Source organism: Panicum virgatum, chromosome 7N, assembly GCF_016808335.1.
Source record: "Panicum virgatum strain AP13 chromosome 7N, P.virgatum_v5, whole genome shotgun sequence".
NCBI lineage: Eukaryota > Viridiplantae > Streptophyta > Magnoliopsida > Poales > Poaceae > Panicum > Panicum virgatum.
The window spans coordinates 30,071,899-30,092,544 of NC_053151.1; the positions used below are offsets into that span (position 1 = coordinate 30,071,899).

Below are 20,646 nucleotides of genomic sequence, written 5' to 3' on the forward strand. Positions count from 1 at the left end.
CCTCAGCCGGCGGCAAGCCAAGCGTCTGCTTTCTTTTCTCTCTTCTTCGTTCTCTTCTCCACATAGAATTCAGTCTAATTGTAATCTGCTATAATATTTGCTCTAATACTAGCACATTGTTCACCCCACGCAGTGACACCACTGACCAAAGTGGAAACCCCGGAAAAGCCGCGCCCGCGCGCAGTCGCTCTCGCTCCCACCCTGCCCGGCCCCCACGCACGCCATTGATTCCCTTTCCGTTCTCGGGGAAACGGGCGGCCTTCGAGTGCGAGCCGTGTCCCCCGGAGTGGCCGACACCCGCGACGGGGACGTGAGCACGTCCACGCCCAGCTCCCGCGCCGAGACGCCACACACGACGGTGTCGCGCGCGCGCTCCCCGGCTGGTGGTGACCACTGACCAGCAGGCGCTGTGCGCCGCGCTGCCGCTGGCACCATCACGCTCGTTCTCCGACGAGGGTAGGACAGACGGACGCGCACGCGGGAACACCGGCTCTCGGCACCCGAGCCTGCCCGAGTGCTCCGGGTCGGGCGCGGTGGATTCGCGTTTCCGGATTTGGGCAGTGGCCACCTGCCGGCCGGGCGGGCGGCCTGTTGCCCGCCAACTGTTTCCGTTCCGGTCTGTGGCGCGCGCTCGCGTCGCCAGCAAACGCCACGCGTGGAGCTGGCTTGCCGAGTGCTGGCGGCGGGGGACGCCCTGGCGGGCGGGCGCGCTGCCGGTTGCTCACACACGAGCCGCCGCCGGCATGGTACCCGCCCCGCGAGTAGGCCGTGCCAGGCTCGCGCTCCCAGCAGGCCAGCACGTCCCCTGTGTCTCCGGACGGGCGGGCCTTTGATCGAGACGCGCCACGCGTGCGCGTGCCGCGCTGGTCACGGCTGCTCCGGTCTCGCGCGCGCTACACGTGTACCACCCGCAGGCGGTGCCGCACAGAGTGCGGGGCGCGGTTAGGCCGGGCCGGCGTGGTAGGCAACGCCGCAGAGGGCACATGGTTTATATAGATTAGTTTAGCAGTACCAACCGTAAATCAAAGTGGCGCAGCGGAAGCGTGGTGGGCCCATAACCCACAGGTCCCAGGATCGAAACCTGGCTTTGATAACATTTTTTTTCATTTTCTTGGTTCTTTTTTATTATTATTTTTTCCCTCTTAGTAGTTTGTTTTGGATTGTCTGCCCGGTGCCTGCTCGCCTCTATATAAATCTGATGACACCCTATCGAAATCGACACCCTATCGAAATCAAACCTTGGGCATGGGCAGGTGCACTACCAAATTGTTTCGAACAGTAGAAAACTTAAAATTGCATCACCAAACCTTGTTCCGTTCTGGAGCGACAATGACAAAACCTGTTTTGCACACATGTATTTGTAGTGCCACAACTTTGCAACGACATACATGGCAGGTAGACTACAGAAAACAGCCAAAATTGATCAGCAAACGCTCAAGAACAATTGCTACAAGTTACAGTCACCACTCACCACCTAGCCTAGTAGGAGGATGTCGATCAAATCTTGCCGGTAAGGAGTACAAGAAGCGCTACAGTTGCAGCGAAGCTCACGGCCAAACCACACCACAAAATCGTGTCAACGTTTACGCCTCTCCTAGTTACAACGTTCACCTGCTGTTCCTTCCCTACCGACCGTGCTGCATTGCTTTTGCTTGCTTTCGTCGATCCCTCCACGTTTCTCCTCACAAGCGTAGACTGCTGGACTGCCTCCTGATGATTAACGCCACCACTGGTCTGGGGTGCATCAGGTATATCCTCGCATCGTTCAGGTCTGCAGTGTTGTGCTACGTCGGAGCACGCACAGGCGCCACAAGAGTCGGTGGCACAGCAACCAGCTTCCTCCACCTGATTCTGTATGTGTTGTTTCTGCGGTTCACTGCTGGTTTGCTTAGGTGCTTCCCCTACAACCACAGATCCATCTATCACCTCACCGAACACAGACCATCGCCCAACTGATGTGATCTTCACACTCGCTGATGTTCCTAGCATGCTATCAGTGGCAATGACCAGCACCTGGATATATCCCTTGGTATGTCCAACCTGTGCAGAAAAAGAGTAATTTCAGGGAAAGTCTAGCATCTGGGGTGAGCATCATCAGCAACTGGTGACAAGGATTACTATGCACTTACCAAGTGAACACCATCGGTAGCTATCTCAGTGATCCAGATTCGCTCTACCTTGCCTTCCATTCCTTGGTAGGGTGAAAATGATTCAAAAACAGAAGTCAGTTCACGACTCCGCTTCTTCACATCATTGCTTGGAACTTTCTTCATCCTAGCAGCAGGTGTCCCTGCAAAAACAACATTGTAGATGTATGTGTAGGAAAAGAATATTGACAATTACAAAGTGTAATTATACAGAACCCTGTGGCTTGAGAAAATCCAGAACAAGCTACCTGGTCTGGGGTAAAACTGTGATATGTGGACTTGAGGAAATTGATATTCCTTTACGAGATTAACAGTTTCAGCGAAATCTTCATCAGTCTCACCTGAAAATGACATGCTATAGATCAATGCAAAATAATAGAAGCAAGATCTTTCATATCAATTGATTAGAAATGGTATGGTACAGATCCACTAATAAATGATGACTAAGGGCGAATTCCAAAACTGAGAACTTCAGCATACCAGGAAAGCCACAGATAATATCAGTAGCAATTTGCATTCCAGGGACAAGTTCACACAGAGTGTCAACGACCTTTCTGAACTCACCAACAGTGTATTCACGATTCATTGCCTATGATTTCCAAACATAGGCTGAGTCAGATCCAGGGGCAAAGACTTGACATAAGTTAGAAAGAATATTTATGTTGTATGTTTGCAGCTAAAAACACTTATCAAGCAAGAGTTAAAGTTTGATCATACCGTTAAAACAGCATCACTTCCAGACTGCACAGGAACATGGAGGAAAGAATAAACAGAAGGATGACGCAAAACGGCAGCTATCTCCTTCAGATGCTCTAGTATGAAAGGAGGGTTTGTCATGCCTATGCGGAGCATTGTGCTTCGGTCGACAGGAAGCTCTGCGACAATTGCATTTAACAGATTTGGAAGATTTGTACCGATGTCCCTGCCTGGAAATTTTGGAAGCCAGAACAAGTAAATTACCATGCAATTATTACATGTATCAGTCATTAGAAGATCCAGAAGGAATTGGACACCAAAATTACCATAAGCACCAGTATCTTCACTGCTCAACCATATCTCTCGGACACCTTCAGAGACAACAGTTTTCACACGATCCACCTACAAGATCAAATGATTTAACTGGAGTTCGAAGAAGAAGCAGCATTGCTCGACAATAGAAAAAATTTAAATAACACTTACCAAGCTGTCAATAGTATAGCTTCCCAAATGGCCACGAGCATGCTTTGTCTTACAGTAAGTGCAGGCGCCTAAACACCCCACGTTAATAGGAAGAATCTCAATAAACTTGTTCTTTCTTACCTGTAAGTTTAGTTTTACAGAGTCATCAGAAATAAACTTACAGGCTCCATTGACTACTAAAAAGCTACGAGCACATCAATTTGCTTATTAAACAAGCAAATCGCACACCAACATGCTCGTAATACTGAAAAGATACAAGTATTGTACTTAAGATAATGCGCACATGTTCAACTTGTACCTTCGGTAAATCAAGTGAGGGCAGTGTTTTCCGACTCAGTAGCCGAACCTCATGGCCTTTTAAGGTTTCCTCAACCACTTCAACAACCCGGTCTATCTGTTGAACTCCAATTATACTAATACCTTCAAGCTCCTTGAGACCCTGGCTCCCTTGTGGTACACATCCAGCAACTACTAGTGGTTTGTTTGCATTCTTGCATTTCGATATGAGGGTTGTCATTGCAGATTGACTAGGATTTTTCACTGTGCATCTGGAATAGTCGAATAGATGAAGTAAAGGTAGCTATATAGTTAATCTTTTCTTCTCAAGTTTGGCATTGCAATAAAAGAGTGTAGGTTTTTTCACCATGCATCTGGAATAGCAGAAGTAAATGTTAAGCTATATTATAGTTAATCTTTTTTATAAGTATGGTATTGCAAATTTGCAATAAAAATATGTATCCCTTGTCCCTAAACATTAAAGGCCCCAACTACTGTGAACGGGAATCTACTTTGCACAAACATAGTACAGTTCACTGAATGGTAAAGTACATTCAATGCTGCGAGTCCAGAGCCATAACAATTTGAGTTTCTGGTGATGTTAAATTCATTTCATGTATGCCTGTAGTCTTCTATGAACGATCAGAAAAACAGAAGAGAGGGATCTTACGTGTTAATTAGCCACAAATCTGCTCCTTCGGGTTCTTCAGTAATAGCATATCCAAATGCCGATAGCTGCCCCGACATGTACTCACTGTCACTCTGCAGAGCAGACAAAGGGAAACATATGATACATTAGCATAGAGTAAACCACTGCCCTCCCAGCATTTGCACTAGCCACTAGGCGCTAGCAATACAACAGCAACACAGAAATTATGCAGTATTTTATACAGCACACTGCACACTAAATAGTTTGCAAGCTTGCGTACAAAAAATTAACAGAAAATAGTGAGGAAGACAGCTTGCCTGGTTATGTGAGCACCCGAACGTCTTGACATATATCGTCTGCAACACCGACAGCACAAGAAACGGAGCGCACATCAGATCGCACCAGCGCGCATGGATCGTGTCGAAGAATCCCGCAAGCGAACGCGAGTGATGGTATTACCTGCGTGCCGGGGATCCGAGGCTCGGGTTGGGTCGGCGTCTGCGCAACCCTGGACGACCGGCGCTTGGGCTTGACCGCGACGGCGGCCACAGGGTGGCGGAGCCCCGGAGACGCTCCGCCGCCGGAGAGCCCGGCCGGGCCCAGCACGTCCTCGATGTCCTCCATCTCCGGCAGCGGCGGCGGCGGAGGGATGTGCCGAGCCGAGTAGGGTTTTTGCCCGCGGACCGGGAGCCACGCCAACAGCCGCGGAGCGCGATGGCGACGGAAGCCCAACTGGACCTCTGCGCTGGAATCGTGGGCTTCCTGTGGGCCGATGAAGTCTGCCTACTAATTGGCCCGAAGCGGACCAAAGCCCATTCAGGGCCCATGGTAAAAGCCCAAACGCAGTTACATCGGGCCGCTTTTTTGCTGGGCACCTTCGTGATTTCGTGAACGAGCCACGCAGACTCCAAGGTCCCCGCCGCTTTCCAACGGCCGACTCCAAGGGTCCCGAGCGCGCGAGAACCGAAACCACCCCGCGCGCCGCCGCGTGCACGCCCGCGTGTCGCCTGCGGCCGCGCCATACGTGCCGCCGCACGCGTCGCCGCCCACCCACGTGTCAAAAGCGCACACCTCGGCTTCTCCTTTGGGAGCTTCTACGACCATCGCCGGCCGCGAATTTAAGCTCTTTTGGCACGGCGGAGCACAGTAAAGAGGCTACACCGCCACTAGCAAAGCTTAGCTCGATCACTTGGTACAATACAACCCAAGCCGATGCGTGCTCACCCGATGCGACACGGATTCGTCGCCGCCATGATGAACGTCGTGGCCATCGGGCTCGTGCTCTCGACGCTGGCCGCCGCGGGGGTCTGGTCGCCGGCGCCGGCGCCCCCGGCGGCCCAGCCGCACGGCGACCACGTCGTCCGGGAGGGGCGCCGCGTGGTCATCGTCGAGTACGAGCGCGAGGTCCCGCTCTCGGGCGAGGACGGCGGCACCGTCAAGGTCAAGGAGACGCGCGTCCTGCCCCCGGACGCCCTCGACGGCGTCGAGGGCGAGGGCGTCGGCGGGGTCTTCGATGGAGCGAAGGGCGTGGTCTCCCACGCGGCCGGCAGGGTGGCCGGCGCCGCGGAGGAGGGCAAGGAGCGGCTGAACGACGCCAAGGAGGGCGCCAAGGGCGGCGTCCTCGGCGCGATCAAGCGGTGCAAGGACAGGCTCTGCGTCGCGGGCAGGAGCGTCGAGGAGGCAGCCAAGGACGCGGCGTCGCGCGCCGAGCGTGGCGCGGAGGACGCGGCGAGGGGCGCCGCGGAGACGGCGTCGGACGCCAAGGAAAGCGCCGAGAGCAAGGCGTTCGAGGTCACGCAGAAAGGGAAGGACGCCGTGAAGGGCGCAAAGGACAAGGCCTTCGACGCGGCGCAGCAAGGGAAGGAGACGCTCAAGGGCGCCAAGGACAAGGCGTCCGACGCGGCGCAGCAAGGGAAGGAGACCGCGAGGAGCGCCAAGGACAAGGTCACCGAGGCGGCCGGCAAGGCCAAGGAGAAGGCGTCCGACGACCAGCACGGCACCGCCGAAGCCGCCAAGAGCGCGAAAGATCGGGTGTCCGAGGCGGCCAGGCACGCCAAGGACAGCGCCAAGGAGACCGTCCGGGGCGCCAAAGACAGGGTCTCCGACATCGCCGAGCGAGCCGAGGAGTACGCGGAGGACGCCGCGGAGCGCGCGGCGGACACGGCCGCGGAGGCCGAGGCGGCCGTGAAGGCGAAGGCCGGCGAGGTGCGGAGCAACCTGACGGACATCGCGCGGCGCGCCCGCGACGTGGCGTCCGACGCCGCCGCGTACGTGCTCGGCGGGCCCCGGGAGGCCGCGCGCACCGCGACGGCGGTGATGCACCTCCTGGGCTTCGCCACCGCCTATGGCACCTGCGTGTGGGTGACGTTCGTGTCCAGCTACGTGCTCGCGGCGGCGCTGCCGCGGCAGCAGCTAGGCATGCTGCAGAGCAAGCTGTACCCGGTGTACTTCCGCGCCATGGCGTACGGCGTCGGGCTGGCGCTCGCGGCGCACCTGCTGGGCCGCGAGCGGAACTCCGCCGCCGCGCGCGCGCAGAGCCTCAACCTCCTCGCCGCGCTGGCGCTAGTCCTCGCCAACATGCTGCTCCTCGAGCCGAAGGCCACCAAGGTAACCAATCTGCTTGTGTACACGTATGATTCCAATGTTCTTGCACAGTTTCTTAAAAAAAAATCTCGCGTGCATGAACAGGTGATGTTCGAGAGGATGAAGGTGGAGAAGGAAGAAGGCCGGGGGCGCGACGTGGCGGACATCGCCGACCCGCCGACGGTCACCGGGTCCACGGTGGCGACCAACGCCGACAGGGCGGCCCGCGCGGAGGCGGCAGCCGCGGCCGCGCCCGCGGCAGCGGCAGCGGCGCGTGCCTCCACCCCCGCCGACGGCGCGGCGGCGAAGGCGAAGGCGGCGGGCGGCGACCCGGAGATGTCCAAGAGCCGGGTGGTGCGGCTGAGCAGGATGCTGAAGCAGCTCAACGGCTACTCGTCCCTGTGCAACGTGCTGTCCCTCATGTCCCTCACCTGGCACCTCGTGCACCTGGCGCGCCGCCTCCCGGCGGGCACCGCCTGCTAAGGCTCGGCTCAGCTTCCTCCTGATGCTCCCGCTTCATGGTGTCGTGTGTGGTGGTATTCGGCGTCAGTCGAGTCATCCTGTGGATCCCACACGCGTGTTTGTTCAGTAGTTCTCTTAGGGTTGTGTTGATGCGTGCTTACATGCCGGTGTTAACTTGAACGGCAGTTGTAGTCCAGTGGTAATGCAAGTGCCAGTTGTATCTTGTGCTTAGGTGTAGCTCGTAGCACTAGAAGCAAGGGTGTAAGATACAAATCTTCTAAGTTTTCAGGTCAAGTTTCATGTCTGCAACGGTGACTGGAGAGTGGCGACGCTGTTTACTGAAAATTCTTATGTTCTTGCTCGGCAGCCAGCACAGGCCCTGCTACAATTCGTAGCTACGATTTTTTATTTTGAGCTTTCTCGAGTTTTTGACTTCATTTTTTTTTGGATTCAAAGAGTTCTTGACTTCAATTTTTAGAAGACAGCTCTGTGCACTCGCAGGTCGGAAGGTTGAGAGCGCTGGTGGTGTGCCCAAGCAGCCAAGCGAAGCCATAAGCCCATGACGAACCGGGCCTCCGGTCAATTGTTGAAGCCTGGTGTCGCTTACTGTTTCCACGGTCCAGAAACAAAAACAGCTCCCTCCCTCGTCCTTGAAAAAAACGGAAGCCTGATTTCTGGGCTTCGGCACGAAGTTGTGTGGCAATTTGGTAGGTGGTGGGCTGCAAGTGCCTGGAGCGAGTGGTGGGCTGCAACTGCAAGGCATGGATAATTTGCATAGATAGTTCACCAGACCTGCTCAGGTAACCACGCGATCGGCCTATCAAAAAAAAACACGCGATCGGCCTGCCACAGGCACGTGCGCCGGCGCGACCGGCTGGTGCCTGGCGCCGGAAGAACGGAAGCTCGGGCCCACGCCCTCGTGCCGTCTGGTCCCCCCTCCCGTTTCGGCGTGAAACCACCAGCCGTCCAGCCCCCCCTCCCCTCGTGGCTTCACCATGAGCCCATATCGGCGGCGGGCCACGCCTGTCCCGGCGGCGCACGGGCGCAGGCGCCAGTTCTGCCTGCCTGCCGTGCCGCGGCCGAGGCCTGGCCGGCCGACTGCTCTGGCCCGCGGCGAGCCGGGGAGGGACGGAGGGCCAAGTGCAGTGCTAACTGATCGATGCGCTTGAGGCTATCGTCAGGAATCAGGATCAGCTCTCCGGTAGCTCGCCGAAGCCTGGGGGAAAACCCAGATCACAGCCACCACCGAATCCTTGCGCAAGAGCGAGCGGTCTCCTACCACGCCAACACGGGCGCCTCGTCGCAACGCGAGCTGCGACGTCCGTCCCAGGGCTGTAGGGCCGCTGCGACAGAACGGGACGGAGCGATCCGTGTCGGATCCTGCCCCGCACCGAACGGCCCCCGCAGCGGCGCCGGCCGGCCTAGCAGCCGCGCATCATCACCCCCTACCCTACGCTACGCCGTGTACCCATCGGCCGCGGCCGGGCGTCGACACAGACGCGCCCCCGACAGGACAACTCGCGAGGGACGCGCCGCGACGAGTCTCCGGCCGGCGCCCCCACACCGGCAGAGAAAGCCGCGGCCGGCCCCGCGGCGGCACGGCACGAGCACAGCCAGTCCGCCACACCGACCACACCAGGGCCCGGCTCAGGCACCGGCAGGCAGGGAGGGCGTGGCGAGGCACCGGCTCCACCACCGCCAGCAAGTTGCGCCGCACCGCCGGCGGCCGCGGCGCAGGGTGCAAATGCAAGAAGGGGGTGTTTAGTTGGTGAAAAAATTTGGATTTGAATACTGTAGCACGTTTTGTTGTTATTTAATAATTAATATCCAATCATAAATTTAGATTCATCTCGTGGAAATCAGTCAAACTATATAATTAGTTATTTCTTTTAATTATATTTAATACTTCATGTTTCTAAAAATTCGATGCGACAAATACTGTAGAAAAAAAAATTGAAAACTAAAGAGCGCCAAAATATCAGACTTCTTTTCGTCAAAAAAAAAATATCAGGCTTCTTTTCCTCGCAGCGACAGTTGCAGAGACAAAACCAGACGAACAACGCGATTACTTGTCGTACCAAGAAAATGACGCGACCAAATCAAGCCAAAAAAGAAATCCCAGATCCTTCCAAAGGAGATTTCCACGCACCGACTCCGAAGCATTTCAGGAGGATTTAGCATTACTCGAATCATTAGTCACTGATGATGGGTACGATTAGGAGACAGTGCGGTGTAGCAGCAGGGTCTAGAACTAGAATACTCCAATCAAGCGGCTGCACGGACGTACGGAGCGGCCGCGTCACGGGGGGCAGCGAGGGGAGGTTAACATGAGCGCGAGGGAGGGGTGGGAGCAAAGCTGGAGCAGCTACTGAGTAAGTACTCACTGACTGGCCGACAGTTACCTAGAGCTAGAGCTAATTAGTCGCTAAACCCTAGGGGGATTAAGCGGGCGGGGCTCATTAGTGGGAGAGCGCCCTCGATCGGCGGCTGCGGCTGGCCTAGACGCTGATGGGGGACGGGGAGGGGGAGGAGACGGCGGCGTGGGGCGGGGAGCCGTCGGTGTCGTCGTCGTGGCCGTCACCGGAGACGCCAGCGCCGGAGCCGGCGCCGGTTCCCATGCCGGGGGCGGCGGGGTTGATGCCGATGCCCTCGGCGGCGGCGGCGGCGGGGGAGGTGGAGGCGAGCTGGTTCTTGTGGTTGTGCATCCACACCTTGAGCACCTGCCGCTTCACGCCGATCTCGTCGCAGAAGCGCTCCAGGGCGCCGTCGTCGTTCCGCTGGATGCGCCACCCCTGCTTCTCCGCGAACTCGCGCATCCGCTCCTTCTGCTCCGGGGTGAACTTGGTGCGGAACCGCTTCCGCCCGAACCCGCCGCTGCCGCTGCCGCTGCCGCTGCCGCTGCCGGTGCCGGTGCCGGCCGCGACGCCGAAGTCGTCGGCCCGCGGGGGCGTCTCGGACCCGGACCGCGCGAGCCACGGTGCCGCAGCGGCGGCGGCGGCGGCGTTGGGCACGGCGTGGTACGGCAGCGCGAGGTGCGGCGCCGCGGCCGCCGGCACCGAGGGGAGGAACGCCTGCAGCGCGGCCTGGTGGTGGTAGTGCTGCGGCGGCGGGCGGAAGAAGACGGGCGCCGCGGCGCCGCACGAGGGGGAGGAGGAGCCCGCGGCGCGGCGGTGGAAGCTGCGGTGGCACCCGCAGGCCGCGCACTTGAGCGCGTCCGGCGACGACGGCATGTACTCGCCGCAGCCGTCGAACGCCTGCCCGCCCATGGCCGCCGCGTGGTTGCGCATGCACTCCTTGTACTTGCCGTCGCCGCCGCCGCCGGCCCCCTCGTAGGGCACCAGGCTCAGCTGGTCCATCATGTCCCTTCCGCCCGACCGACCAACGATCCCCACTGCGGTGGACGGTGGTGGCCTCGCTCGCTCGCGCGCGCGCGTGCCGCGTCTCCCCCCTCCCGACCGGCGCCCAGCTCTCTACCTGGCTATCGCTTTCGCAGCAGCGGCGACCGTCTCGGCAGGGCCGGAGCGCGGCATTTTATCCGCGCGCGGCGCCGCGGCACGCCCGGCCCCCGTGCACGGCACGAGTCCGGCCGCTAGCCTTAACCCCAGCATTAGGCGTCGGCGGCGCGCCACGTGGCGGCCGGGCGCCGCTGATCCCGGGCCTGCGCCCGCCACGTGATCCGGTGCCACGGTTCGGGGACGGAAGGGGAGCGGGCGGGAACGTGTCGAGCCGGCACTGGGTCTGGGCGGCGCGGTTGTAACAGTGACGACGACGACGTCCGTGCTCGGGTCTGGACTGGAGGTTTCACCGCGGGGGGCCGCCACGTTCGGCGGCGGTGGCGCGGCCTCAGGTGACGAGAGGGCGGGGCGGGACTGCCCGGACGGACGGACGGACCTGATGCGACCGGACGGGGCGAGACGTGGGCGGCGAGGCGGTACGGGCTAACTGCCCGGCGGCCTCCGGATCCTCTGCGCCGTGCTCTCTCTCTCTCTCGGTCAGCAGCTCAGCATGATCCGCTGCCAGGCAAAGTTGTTGCGATACCGTAACGCCAAGCGGTGTGTAACGGACTCGTGATCGGCAGGAAGCCGGCCGGGCAATCAATGGCGCGTCGCCGGGCCACCCGTGGCGCGTGACGGCACGGCGTTGCCGCCGCCCTCGCTCGGGATGACGTCCCGGCGATCGGCGATGCTCCCTGCCCGTTCATTCATGGCGATCACACGGACGCTTACTTACCCCTGCATTGATCATAGTTTGCGGGAAGGAAACGACGGGGGAAAGGACGAGCCAGGCCGCTAGCTTAGCTGGGCGCAATAAAGGCTAGCTGCGCACCCCCCCCCCCCCCCCCCCCCGTGCCATGGCCCGTGCTCTCGGCACAGCGCGCGCATGGCGGTGTCGCGTCGCCCCGGTCGTCGATTCGAGAGGCGCGGATGGATAGGGCTCTAGGGAGGCTAGACGCTGGAGAGCCTTGTCGAGTCGTGGGAGGGATCGGATGCTGACGCCGCCGGGCAGAGACCAGAGGCCGTCGGTTGCGAGTAGGCAGGCGGGTGGGCAGGCAGGTGGTGGGAGCAAATGCGAGGCGTAGTACCCCCGCACGGACGTTTGCCGTTCGCGGGGGGTGGTGACTCACCTCAGCCTCACCCACGAGGGGAGGAGCGGAGGGACGACGGTGCGCGCGTGTGGGTGGTGGTGGTGGCAGTGGCAGGCTGGCAGCCGTCAGCGGCAGCGGCGGTTGATGGAATTGGTTCGGGCCGGCAATTGATGGCAGCTCGCCTCATGCGCCGCCGCCCCTCCCGGGCTGTGTTTTGATGGAGGGGAGCGGGGATCCCAAAAGTCACATGGGACATTGCAGGGCACTGTAGTATTTTTTGTTTGTTTGTGATAAATATTGTTCTACTATGACCTAACTAGGCTCAAAAGATTGTCTCGCAATGCACATCAAAACTATGCAATTAATTTTTTTATTTACCTACATTTAATACTCCATGCATGAGTTATTTGCTATTTTAATATTTTGATGTGATTTTAATGTGATGGAAAGTTTGGATGGTCGAGGGTTTTTTTATCTAAACACACCCCCGTTCTCTGTTTCCTTTCCTCCTCACTGTCCCGCTGCCTGATTATTCAAGAAAAAAAACCTGTTCCGCTGCCTGCATGGCGACAGCGTTGCTACAGTGTCACCATACATGTCTTCGTGTGTCCGGTTCACGGGCTAGGCCATTCGCAACCGGCTGGAAATCGAAACACAGACAAACAGGGTAGGGACGGCAAACACTGCAGGTTGGAGTTGGAGTGTTGTGAAAGAAAAATACTATTATCTGGTTGGTGGTTGGAGGCTGCAGCTGGAGTGGTGTGAGAGAGAAATACTGTAGGGCTGGAGGGCTGAACACCAGCCGAACACGGTGAAAGAGGATCGCGGGTGGCAATGGCTTTGTTTTGTGTCTCCACGTGCTAGGAATAGTGATATTTTGATCGCTAATTACGGTATCAAACAAAGCCGATTTATAAAACCAACTTCAGAACTCTCGCGCTAGTAACCCTGAATAATCTAACGAGGACTCTGACCACACGATCAGAGGATAGTTACTGTAGTATCACTGTAACAAATCATCATTTAATTACCATCATTAGATTCGTCGCGAAAAGTTATACCCATCCTTGAAAAATTTTTACAAATAGACTTCATTTAGTATATCATACATGTGAATTTTTTTTTTTCGAGAAATATGGGCACTAGAATTCTAATGCGATCCAAAAAAAGCCAATACAGAGCCGGGCAGCGCTGTCAGTGTCACCACGTTCCGGCCTCCGGAGGTAGCGGGTGGGGGTGGCAATGGAGAGGGGCTGCTGGCTGCTGCGGTCTGCGCCCCCGCGGCACGCGGACCACGCCGGTCAGATCGCCGGACAGCCCGGATGGAGACCGGGCAGGCAGCACTGCAGCAGCAGGCCTCTTCTGTCTTCTCTAGCTAGCCGGCGTCGTCCCGTCTCGTCCCTCGGCTCCCGTCGTGTCCGAGGGCGCTCTCGGTTTTGTTCGCTCCTGCGATCAAAAAGCTGCCGCCGGCATCATTCCGCCTCGCCCCTGCCGGCCGCGCCGCGCCTTCCGTGCCTGCCTCTGCGTGAGCGGGCTTCCAACACTGACGGACAGAGGAGGCCGTGTGTTGGTTGGCAGTGTAAAAGTTTTTTCGAAAATTTTTTGAATTCTAATTTAGAGTATTAAATAAAATTTAATTATAAAATCATCTTCATAATCTTCGTGTAAATCACGAGACGAATCTAATAAGATCTTTGGCCGCGTGATTAAAGAATAATTACTGTAGCAAATGATTAAATTATCGTCATTAAATTCGTCTCGAAAAATTACACTCATCTCTTAAAAAAATTTACAAATAAATTTTATTTAATATTTCATACATACGAGATTTTCTTTTCGAACAGTAAAATCACTGTATAAATCAAACACCGCCATGGCCCATGAGCCTTTCCTTTACCCCTGCGCGCGCGCCCCCCGGCCCTACCTGGCCTCCTCCCTTCCTTTCCGCACGCAACTGCCCTAGCAGCTGCAGCGGCGGCGTAGCAACTTTAAGCTGCGCATGTTTTGGAACTTGGGACGGCCATCATCTGTGCGCAAACTTCAGTTTTATTGTAGCAATTTTCGTTTGTTTGTGGTAAATATTGTCCTACTATTATCTAACTAGGCTCAAAAGATTCGTCTCGCAACGTACATCAAAAATTATGCAATTAGTTTTTTTATTTACCTACATTTAATACTACATACATGAGTTATTTGCTATATTTAATGTTTTGATGTGATTTTGATGTGATGGAAAATTTGGATGTTGCGGAGATTTTGTGGGATCTAAACACACCCATCAAGAAAATTTACAGTTCATCAACGCACTTTCGGCTTTGATATTTTCGATTCGGCTGATTTTGTACGTAGAAGAGTACAAGTGATTTGCTCATCTGTTTCTTTCTACCATCTTTTTCTAATAATGGAATAGTCTTATCCCGAACTCTATATAGCTAAGATATATCTAGCCATTATTACAAAGTGAATACCACCAGATCCAAACAAAAAAGGGAAATAATTTTAAAAGCAAATACTATTTCTAAACTGCCACCCGTGCCTCGCGAAGATCTCTATAGCGGTTGATTCCAATGCCCGACACACTGCTACGATGGTGTCCCGATCCTCCTCCTTGTGAAATATCGCCCACGTCCTTATCAAATGTGTGGCCCTGAAAAGTATCTGCAAACCAGTTTGCTTTTTAACATAATGAAATACAATATCATTTCTGCAAAGCCAGAAGACCCAACATAAAGCACTAACCCCTGTGTAAAGCATATTTTTATGTTTTCCTATAGTTCCAAATAACCAAGATCCGAACATGTGCGTAATACTTCTAGGTCTATGAATGCCAAAAGTTGTGTGAATTATTCTCCAAACTAACCTAGCTAGATGACAATCAAAGAAAAGATGAGCAATGGTTTCTTCAGCTGAACAATAACAACATTGCTTACTTCCATTCCAATTGCGTTTAGCCAAGTTATCTTTTGTTAGAATAAGCCCTCGGTGCAACAGCCAAATGAACACCTTTACTTGAAGAGGGATTTTTAGTTTTCATAGGGGTTTATTTATCGGCAGACTTATTTCATCCATGAGAGCAGCATACATGGAGTGGACCGAAAACTGTCCACTTTTGTGGAGAGACCAAATGCAACGATCGGGGCTATCTGTAATCTGCACATTGGAAGTTAGATAAACAAGCTCCTGCCAGTCATCCAGATTCCGCCCAATCAAATTTCTTCGGAAAGATCCGTTGAGAGAGATGGAACTTATGACTTGTTGCACGGTGTCATGTTTTCGGCGAACTAAGTTATAAAGTCTGCGAAAGCGCTCTCTAAAGGAGGTGTGCCCCAACCAGGCATCATCCCAGAATCTTACTTGTTCGCCATTATGAACCTTGAAAGAAACCCAACGTAAAAAATCATTTTTGACCTTCATTAGCCCTGACCAAAACTGGGAATCCCCAGGTTTTTTCTCCACTTGAGTAATTGTTTTGATGGCGAGATACTTGTTTCGGAGCAGCTGTTGCCAAATGCCCTCCTCATTAATAAGTGTCGCGGCTCTAGAAGGAGGGCCACAGCCGGGTGGCGTAGTGCACCCGCCTAACCCCGGAGGGTGGATACCCGTGGAGGTGCAAGCTATTCTTCAGATCTAACCCAGGAGCCCGAACACAAGAACACACGGGGATTTAGAGTGGTTCGGGCCGCCGGAGCGTAATACCCTACGTCCACTGAGGCTTGTATTGCTCTTGGATCTGTGGATGAGTTTATCCTCTAGCTCCCAGTCCCCTCTTGGACCTGAGTCCTTCTCTAACGGGCGTCTCCCTTTTATAGAGCAAGGAGGACGCGTACACAGGCGTTGGCCCCCGACAGGTGGGCCCACCAAGGATGTATACTAAACTAATGGTGCTACAGTGATGGAGAATCTCTTGCCGGATACGCTTCTCCGTTCTATAGACTCTCTGACCGAGGGAGTATTCTCCTTTCCCATTGGTGAGACGCCCGTTGAGGCAGTGTAGGTTGCGGCGTAAACTGTTGGGTCTACCGCGTAGCCGTTATGATACTCCGTTGCCGAGTTGTCGTGTCTAACTGGCGTAGCAGACTGACGCGCGTGGCGTAAGTGGCGCCAGCGGCTGTACTGTGCACCTTGGTAACGCGCGACCAACAGTACAGCCTGGCAAAAGTCTCCTCGGGCTCTGCTGCGGCAGAGCACTTCTGAACCACCCGCATTGAATGCGGTAGGTGGGCAAGTCTTCCGGAGGAAGCTTGACAGCCGCGTGCGTACCTGCACCTGTGGACACGTGGCGGCTCCGAACCCCCCCTAGACGGGGTGTCTGTTCCCTCCCTGCTGAGGGGTCCGGATAGCATATGGGGTCCGGAGCCGGCAGGGGTCCGGAGCCGGCAGGGGTCCGGGACTCCCTGGGAGGTCCGGGGGGCCCAGCCGTTTTGGCTGAGGGCTACCTCCTCCGGGTTACGTGGCGTCACCGGACCCTCCCCAAGCGGGGAGCGGGTCCGGGGCCGTCCTGTCGGGAGAGCAGGGCTCAGGACCACAGGGGTCCGGCTGCTCGGCCGTCAGGGCATAGTTAAGGATAACTACGAGGCTTTTGCCTAGATACAGCAAGAGGGGTACCCCAGTCCTGGCGTACCGACAATAAGCTTGAAAAGCCATTTACTGAGAAGACATTTGTTTTGGATTTCTAAATCCATAACTCCCAAGCCACCTTGCTCCTTAGGTGGACACATTATGCTCCACTTTGTTAGTCTATATTTTCTTTTGTGTCCATCCCCTTACCAGAAAAATCTTGATCTAAAGTGATTTAACTTCTTTAGAACTTCTTTTGGAATCTCAAAGAAGGAAAGCATATAGACTGAAAGATTGCTAAGGACTTTTCCACGTGCTTAGCTTCCTTTCAAATCTATCCTCAATAACTTTCCATTTTTTTTGTTACTGATTCGTTTATAGTGCAGGGGGATTCCCAAATATGTGAAGAGGGCCTCTCCAACATTACATCCAAATATGTTCATGTAATCTTGTTGCCCCCCTTTCGCCGCACTAAAGCAGAATAATTCACTTTTATGAAAATTAATCTTGAGTCCGGAAAGCTGCTCAAACATAGTCAACAACAGCTTCATATTTTTGGCCTGCTCAAAGTTATGCTCCATAATAATGATTGTATCATCTGCATATTGTAGAATAGATATGCCACCATCCACTAGATGTGGGGCAAGGCCTAAGATCTGTCCATCTTGTTTTGCCCTTTCAATCAAAATTGCCAATATATCGGCAACCAAGTTGAAAAGCAATGGTGACAATGAATCTCCTTGTCTCAAGTCCTTTTTCATTTGGAAGTATTTGCCGACGTCACAATTGACTTTGATCGCCACACTTCCCTTTGTTACAAAAGCTTCAATCCAGGAACAACAAAGTTCTGGAAAGCCTTTCATCCGTAGGGTTTGCTGGAGAAAATTCCACTTGACTTTATCATATGCCTTTTCGAAGTCAAGTTTTAGGATAACTCCATTAAATTTTTTTCGTTGGAGTTTGTGTAGTGTTTCATGAAGGACCACCACTCCCTCAAAAATGTGTCTTCTTGGCATGAAAGCAGATTGAGTTGGGCGAATTATTTTATCTGCCACAACTCATCAATCTGTTGACAGCTACCTTCGTAAAGATTTTAAAACTCACATTTAACAAGCAGATCGGCCTATACTGTTGAATTTGTACGACCTCAGTCTTTTTAGAAAGGAGTGTTATAATCCCAAAATTAAGGCTGAAAAGAGGAAGGATTCCTTCATGGAAGTCTTGAAACAAAGCCATGAGGTCGTCTTTAATTATTTCCCAAAAAGCTTGGTAGAACTCAGCTGGGAAACCATCCGGACCCGGTGCTTTGTTATGTTCCATTTGAAGAATCGCCGTTTGTCGGTACCCTGCAACAGGGATACCCACTCTTACTGCAGCAAAGCAGGACCCGCGTAGTTATCCGTAGCCGCGCGGGAGAGACGGAGTAGCCAGGCCCCACAGGCCAGGCTTTTCCCTCACCAGGCCAACGGCCCCGGACCGTTCCCCGCCTGAGGATGGGTCCGGTGGCGCCACGTGTCTCCATGGAAGGGAAGCTCCAAGCTGACCGCCGAAGCCTCGGACCCCCAGAGGGGTCCGGGACCTCCTACGCCCGTCCGGACTCCCCTCACCGTGTAGGGGTCCGAAGCCGCCACGTGTCCCGGAGGCGCGGGATCGTGCGCGAGCCTTCCGGAGGAAGACTCGCCCACCTACCGCATTTAATGCGATAGACAAGGCGTGCTCTGCCGCCGTGGTACACAAGACAGCCTTTTGTCAGGCCCCGCTGCGCGCCGCGTATTACCAAGGAGCACAGTGCAGCCGCCTGAGCCGCGCCCGCGCAGAGCCCGCCTGTGGCATTAAACGGATACGACAGCACGGCACTTTTCCATCATGCCGCCTACGCCGCAAGCTACACCGCCCGCTTAAGCAATGTGACGGGCGGTGTCACTAGCTGCGACGGGCCTGACCTGACAAGACGACGCTAGGACATGATGGACGAAGGGCTCCGGGAGCAGGCGAGGGAATCCAAGAGAAAGATCTCCTTTGCCTGCGACGCCATAATGCAAGAACAGTGCATTAGGTTATACTACATCGTTGGACCCACCTGTCGGGGATCCAACGGCTGTGTACGCGCCCCCTTGAGATATAAAAGGGAGGCGCTCGCTGTGCACAGGACAGATCGATACAGACTCAAGCTCCCGCACCTCCTCACGCTTGTGGGAAGGCAATACAACACACAGTGGATGTAGGGTATTACGCTCCGGCGGCCCGAACCACTCTAAATCCTGCTGTGTTTCTTGTGTTCTGGAGGGAGATCGATCTAAGACTAGCTACCCCCTGAGTACACACCCTCTGGGCTAGGGCGGGTGCCTTCCGCCACCCGGCCGTGGTTTGCAACACCACAACATTTGGCGCGCCAGGTAGGGGAGCTAGCTGGTCGCATTTCATCATCCTCTTCGTCCCCATGGTTCGTGTGGACGACGTGGAGATGACGGAGGGGGTGGCGTCCTCCACGCCACACGCCCCTCGCGTTCCTACTCCAGGGGCAACCGTGCCTGTGGAGCAGCCACCGTTGGCGGCGGCGCGAGCCGCCCGCCGGCAAGAGTCAGGGCGCCCATCAAGGGCCCCCTCACAGACTGCGAGCGGCGGAGCTCTAGCCGCGGCTAGGGAGTTGCTTCGCAACCCTCCGGCTGAGGCAGCCTCGCCAGACGCCCTGAGGCAGTGGCGAGACGACGTCGACCGTCTCCTCCACCTGGCTCAGGCCTCCCCCAGTTCTGCAAAGACTGGGCAACGACCTCCGCCTGGCAACGCGGTGGTACCTTACCACCAGCGTCAGGGCGGTGCGTCGGCATCTGTGCGCTCCCCCACCGTGAGGGGTGCACGAACAGAAGACTTGCGGGCGGAGCTCAACCGCCGGCGCGCGGGGGAGGATGCCCGCATCGCAGTCGAGAGGGCGCGAGAGCGCCGTCTCAACATTGAGGGACGCAACCTCAATGTCGATCTGGACGCGGCGGCACCCAGGCCTCCGGTGAACGCCCGGATTCAGCCAGGGGCACCGGTGGCCGGGGTGGGCTGTGCTGCGCTTGCGGAGCACCTCCGCGCCGTGGCGTGGCCACCCAAGTTCCGCCCCCACTTGCCGGAAAAGTACGACGGTACTACTAACCCGTCGGAATTCCTGCAGGTGTACGTTACCGCCATCACAGCAGCTGGTGGCAACGGCGCCGTCATGGCAAGCTACTTTCATGTAGCCTTGTCTGGGCCAGCCCGGACCTGGCTCATGAACCTCACACCTGGGACGATCCAGTCCTGGGAAGAGCTCTGTGCAAGGTTCACAGCGAACTTCGCCAGCGCCTACCAGCAGCATGGTGTGGAGGCACACCTTCACGCCGTGAGGCAAAAACCCGGGGAAACGCTTCGGGCTTTCATCTCGCGCTTCACTAAGGTACGGGGTACCATTCCTCGTATCTCAGATGCATCTATTATTACTGCTTTCCGTCAGGGGGTGCGTGATGAGAAGATGCTCGAGAAGCTGGCGACGCATGAGGTGGAAAGCGTCACTACGCTTTTCTCCCTGGCAGACAAGTGTGCCAGGGCCGCCGAGGGCCGTGCATGGCACTCAGCTCCCCAAGACGGAGACACCAAGGCTGGTGGCTCCGGCGCTACCGCTCAGGGCGGTGGCAAGAAGAAGAAGAAGAACCGGGGTCGTGGGGAGCCGCATTCTGGCGGACCAGTCGTTGCAGCAGCAGCGCCACCAGCGGCGCCGGCTGCGGCGGCAGCGGCTGGGGGCCAGAATACACACGGCAAACGCCCTCGCCCGCAAGGTGGAAGCGGAGGTTCATGCCCAGTGCATCCCACCGCTCGCCACAGCGCTGCTGACTGCCGCGAGATCCAAAAGCTCGCGAAACGGGTCAGTGGGCGGCGGGAGCAGTCCTCTAAGGATGACTCACCCCCTCCTCGCCAGCGGGCCGGCAAGGAGAAGGCCTCTGACAGCAGGGCCGCAGCCGGGGAGAAGGAGCTGGGGTACCAATCCCCCGCTCGAGAGCTGAAGGGCGTCTATCACAACGACGACTCCGATTCCGACAACGGCGACCGCCGCAAGAAGCTGTACGTGATGTATGGCGGGAGCTGGGAGCTTGTCTCCCGGCGGGACGTGAAGACCCTTCGCCGGGAGGTCCTTTCGGCGAAGCCGGGGGTCCCGAGGGCGGCGCCGCACCAGAGGTGGATGAACACCA

At 56.1% G+C, this 20,646-nt stretch overlaps 3 protein-coding genes and 1 non-coding gene across 5 annotated transcripts; 2 read left to right on the plus strand and 2 right to left on the minus strand.

Annotated features, from left to right (window-relative positions):
• The first annotated feature begins 1,021 nt into the window (after positions 1-1,021).
• TRNAM-CAU lies at positions 1,022-1,093 on the plus strand. The gene has a single exon. It is a non-coding gene; the product is annotated as a tRNA-Met (tRNA).
• A 185-nt stretch (positions 1,094-1,278) lies between these two features.
• LOC120682369 (threonylcarbamoyladenosine tRNA methylthiotransferase-like) lies at positions 1,279-5,005 on the minus strand. 2 transcript variants are annotated; one of them, XM_039964232.1, is made up of 11 exons: positions 4,711-5,005; positions 4,569-4,607; positions 4,273-4,364; positions 3,625-3,874; positions 3,327-3,446; positions 3,170-3,245; positions 2,865-3,073; positions 2,628-2,736; positions 2,396-2,488; positions 2,130-2,290; positions 1,279-2,040 (listed from the first exon to the last, which is right to left on the minus strand). In XM_039964232.1, the coding sequence occupies exons 1-11, from the start codon at positions 4,873-4,875 to the stop codon at positions 1,498-1,500; spliced, it is 1,857 nt and encodes a 618-aa protein (XP_039820166.1). In that variant the 5' UTR covers positions 4,876-5,005; the 3' UTR covers positions 1,279-1,497. The 2 variants fall into 2 exon arrangements, with proteins under 2 accessions (XP_039820166.1, XP_039820167.1); XM_039964233.1 differs by having other exon boundaries at positions 1,294-2,040; positions 3,625-3,976; positions 4,711-4,894.
• A 497-nt stretch (positions 5,006-5,502) lies between these two features.
• Positions 5,503-7,590, plus strand: LOC120680837. The gene is made up of 2 exons (XM_039962405.1): positions 5,503-6,858; positions 6,940-7,590. Exons 1-2 carry the CDS (start codon positions 5,503-5,505, stop codon positions 7,315-7,317), a joined length of 1,734 nt encoding a protein of 577 aa, XP_039818339.1. The 3' UTR covers positions 7,318-7,590.
• Positions 7,591-9,283: 1,693 nt separating this feature from the next.
• Positions 9,284-10,901, minus strand: LOC120684010 (zinc-finger homeodomain protein 8-like). The gene has a single exon (XM_039966091.1). The coding sequence runs from the start codon at positions 10,653-10,655 to the stop codon at positions 9,795-9,797; it is 861 nt and encodes a 286-aa protein (XP_039822025.1). The 5' UTR covers positions 10,656-10,901; the 3' UTR covers positions 9,284-9,794.
• Between the last annotated feature and the right edge of the window lie 9,745 nt (positions 10,902-20,646).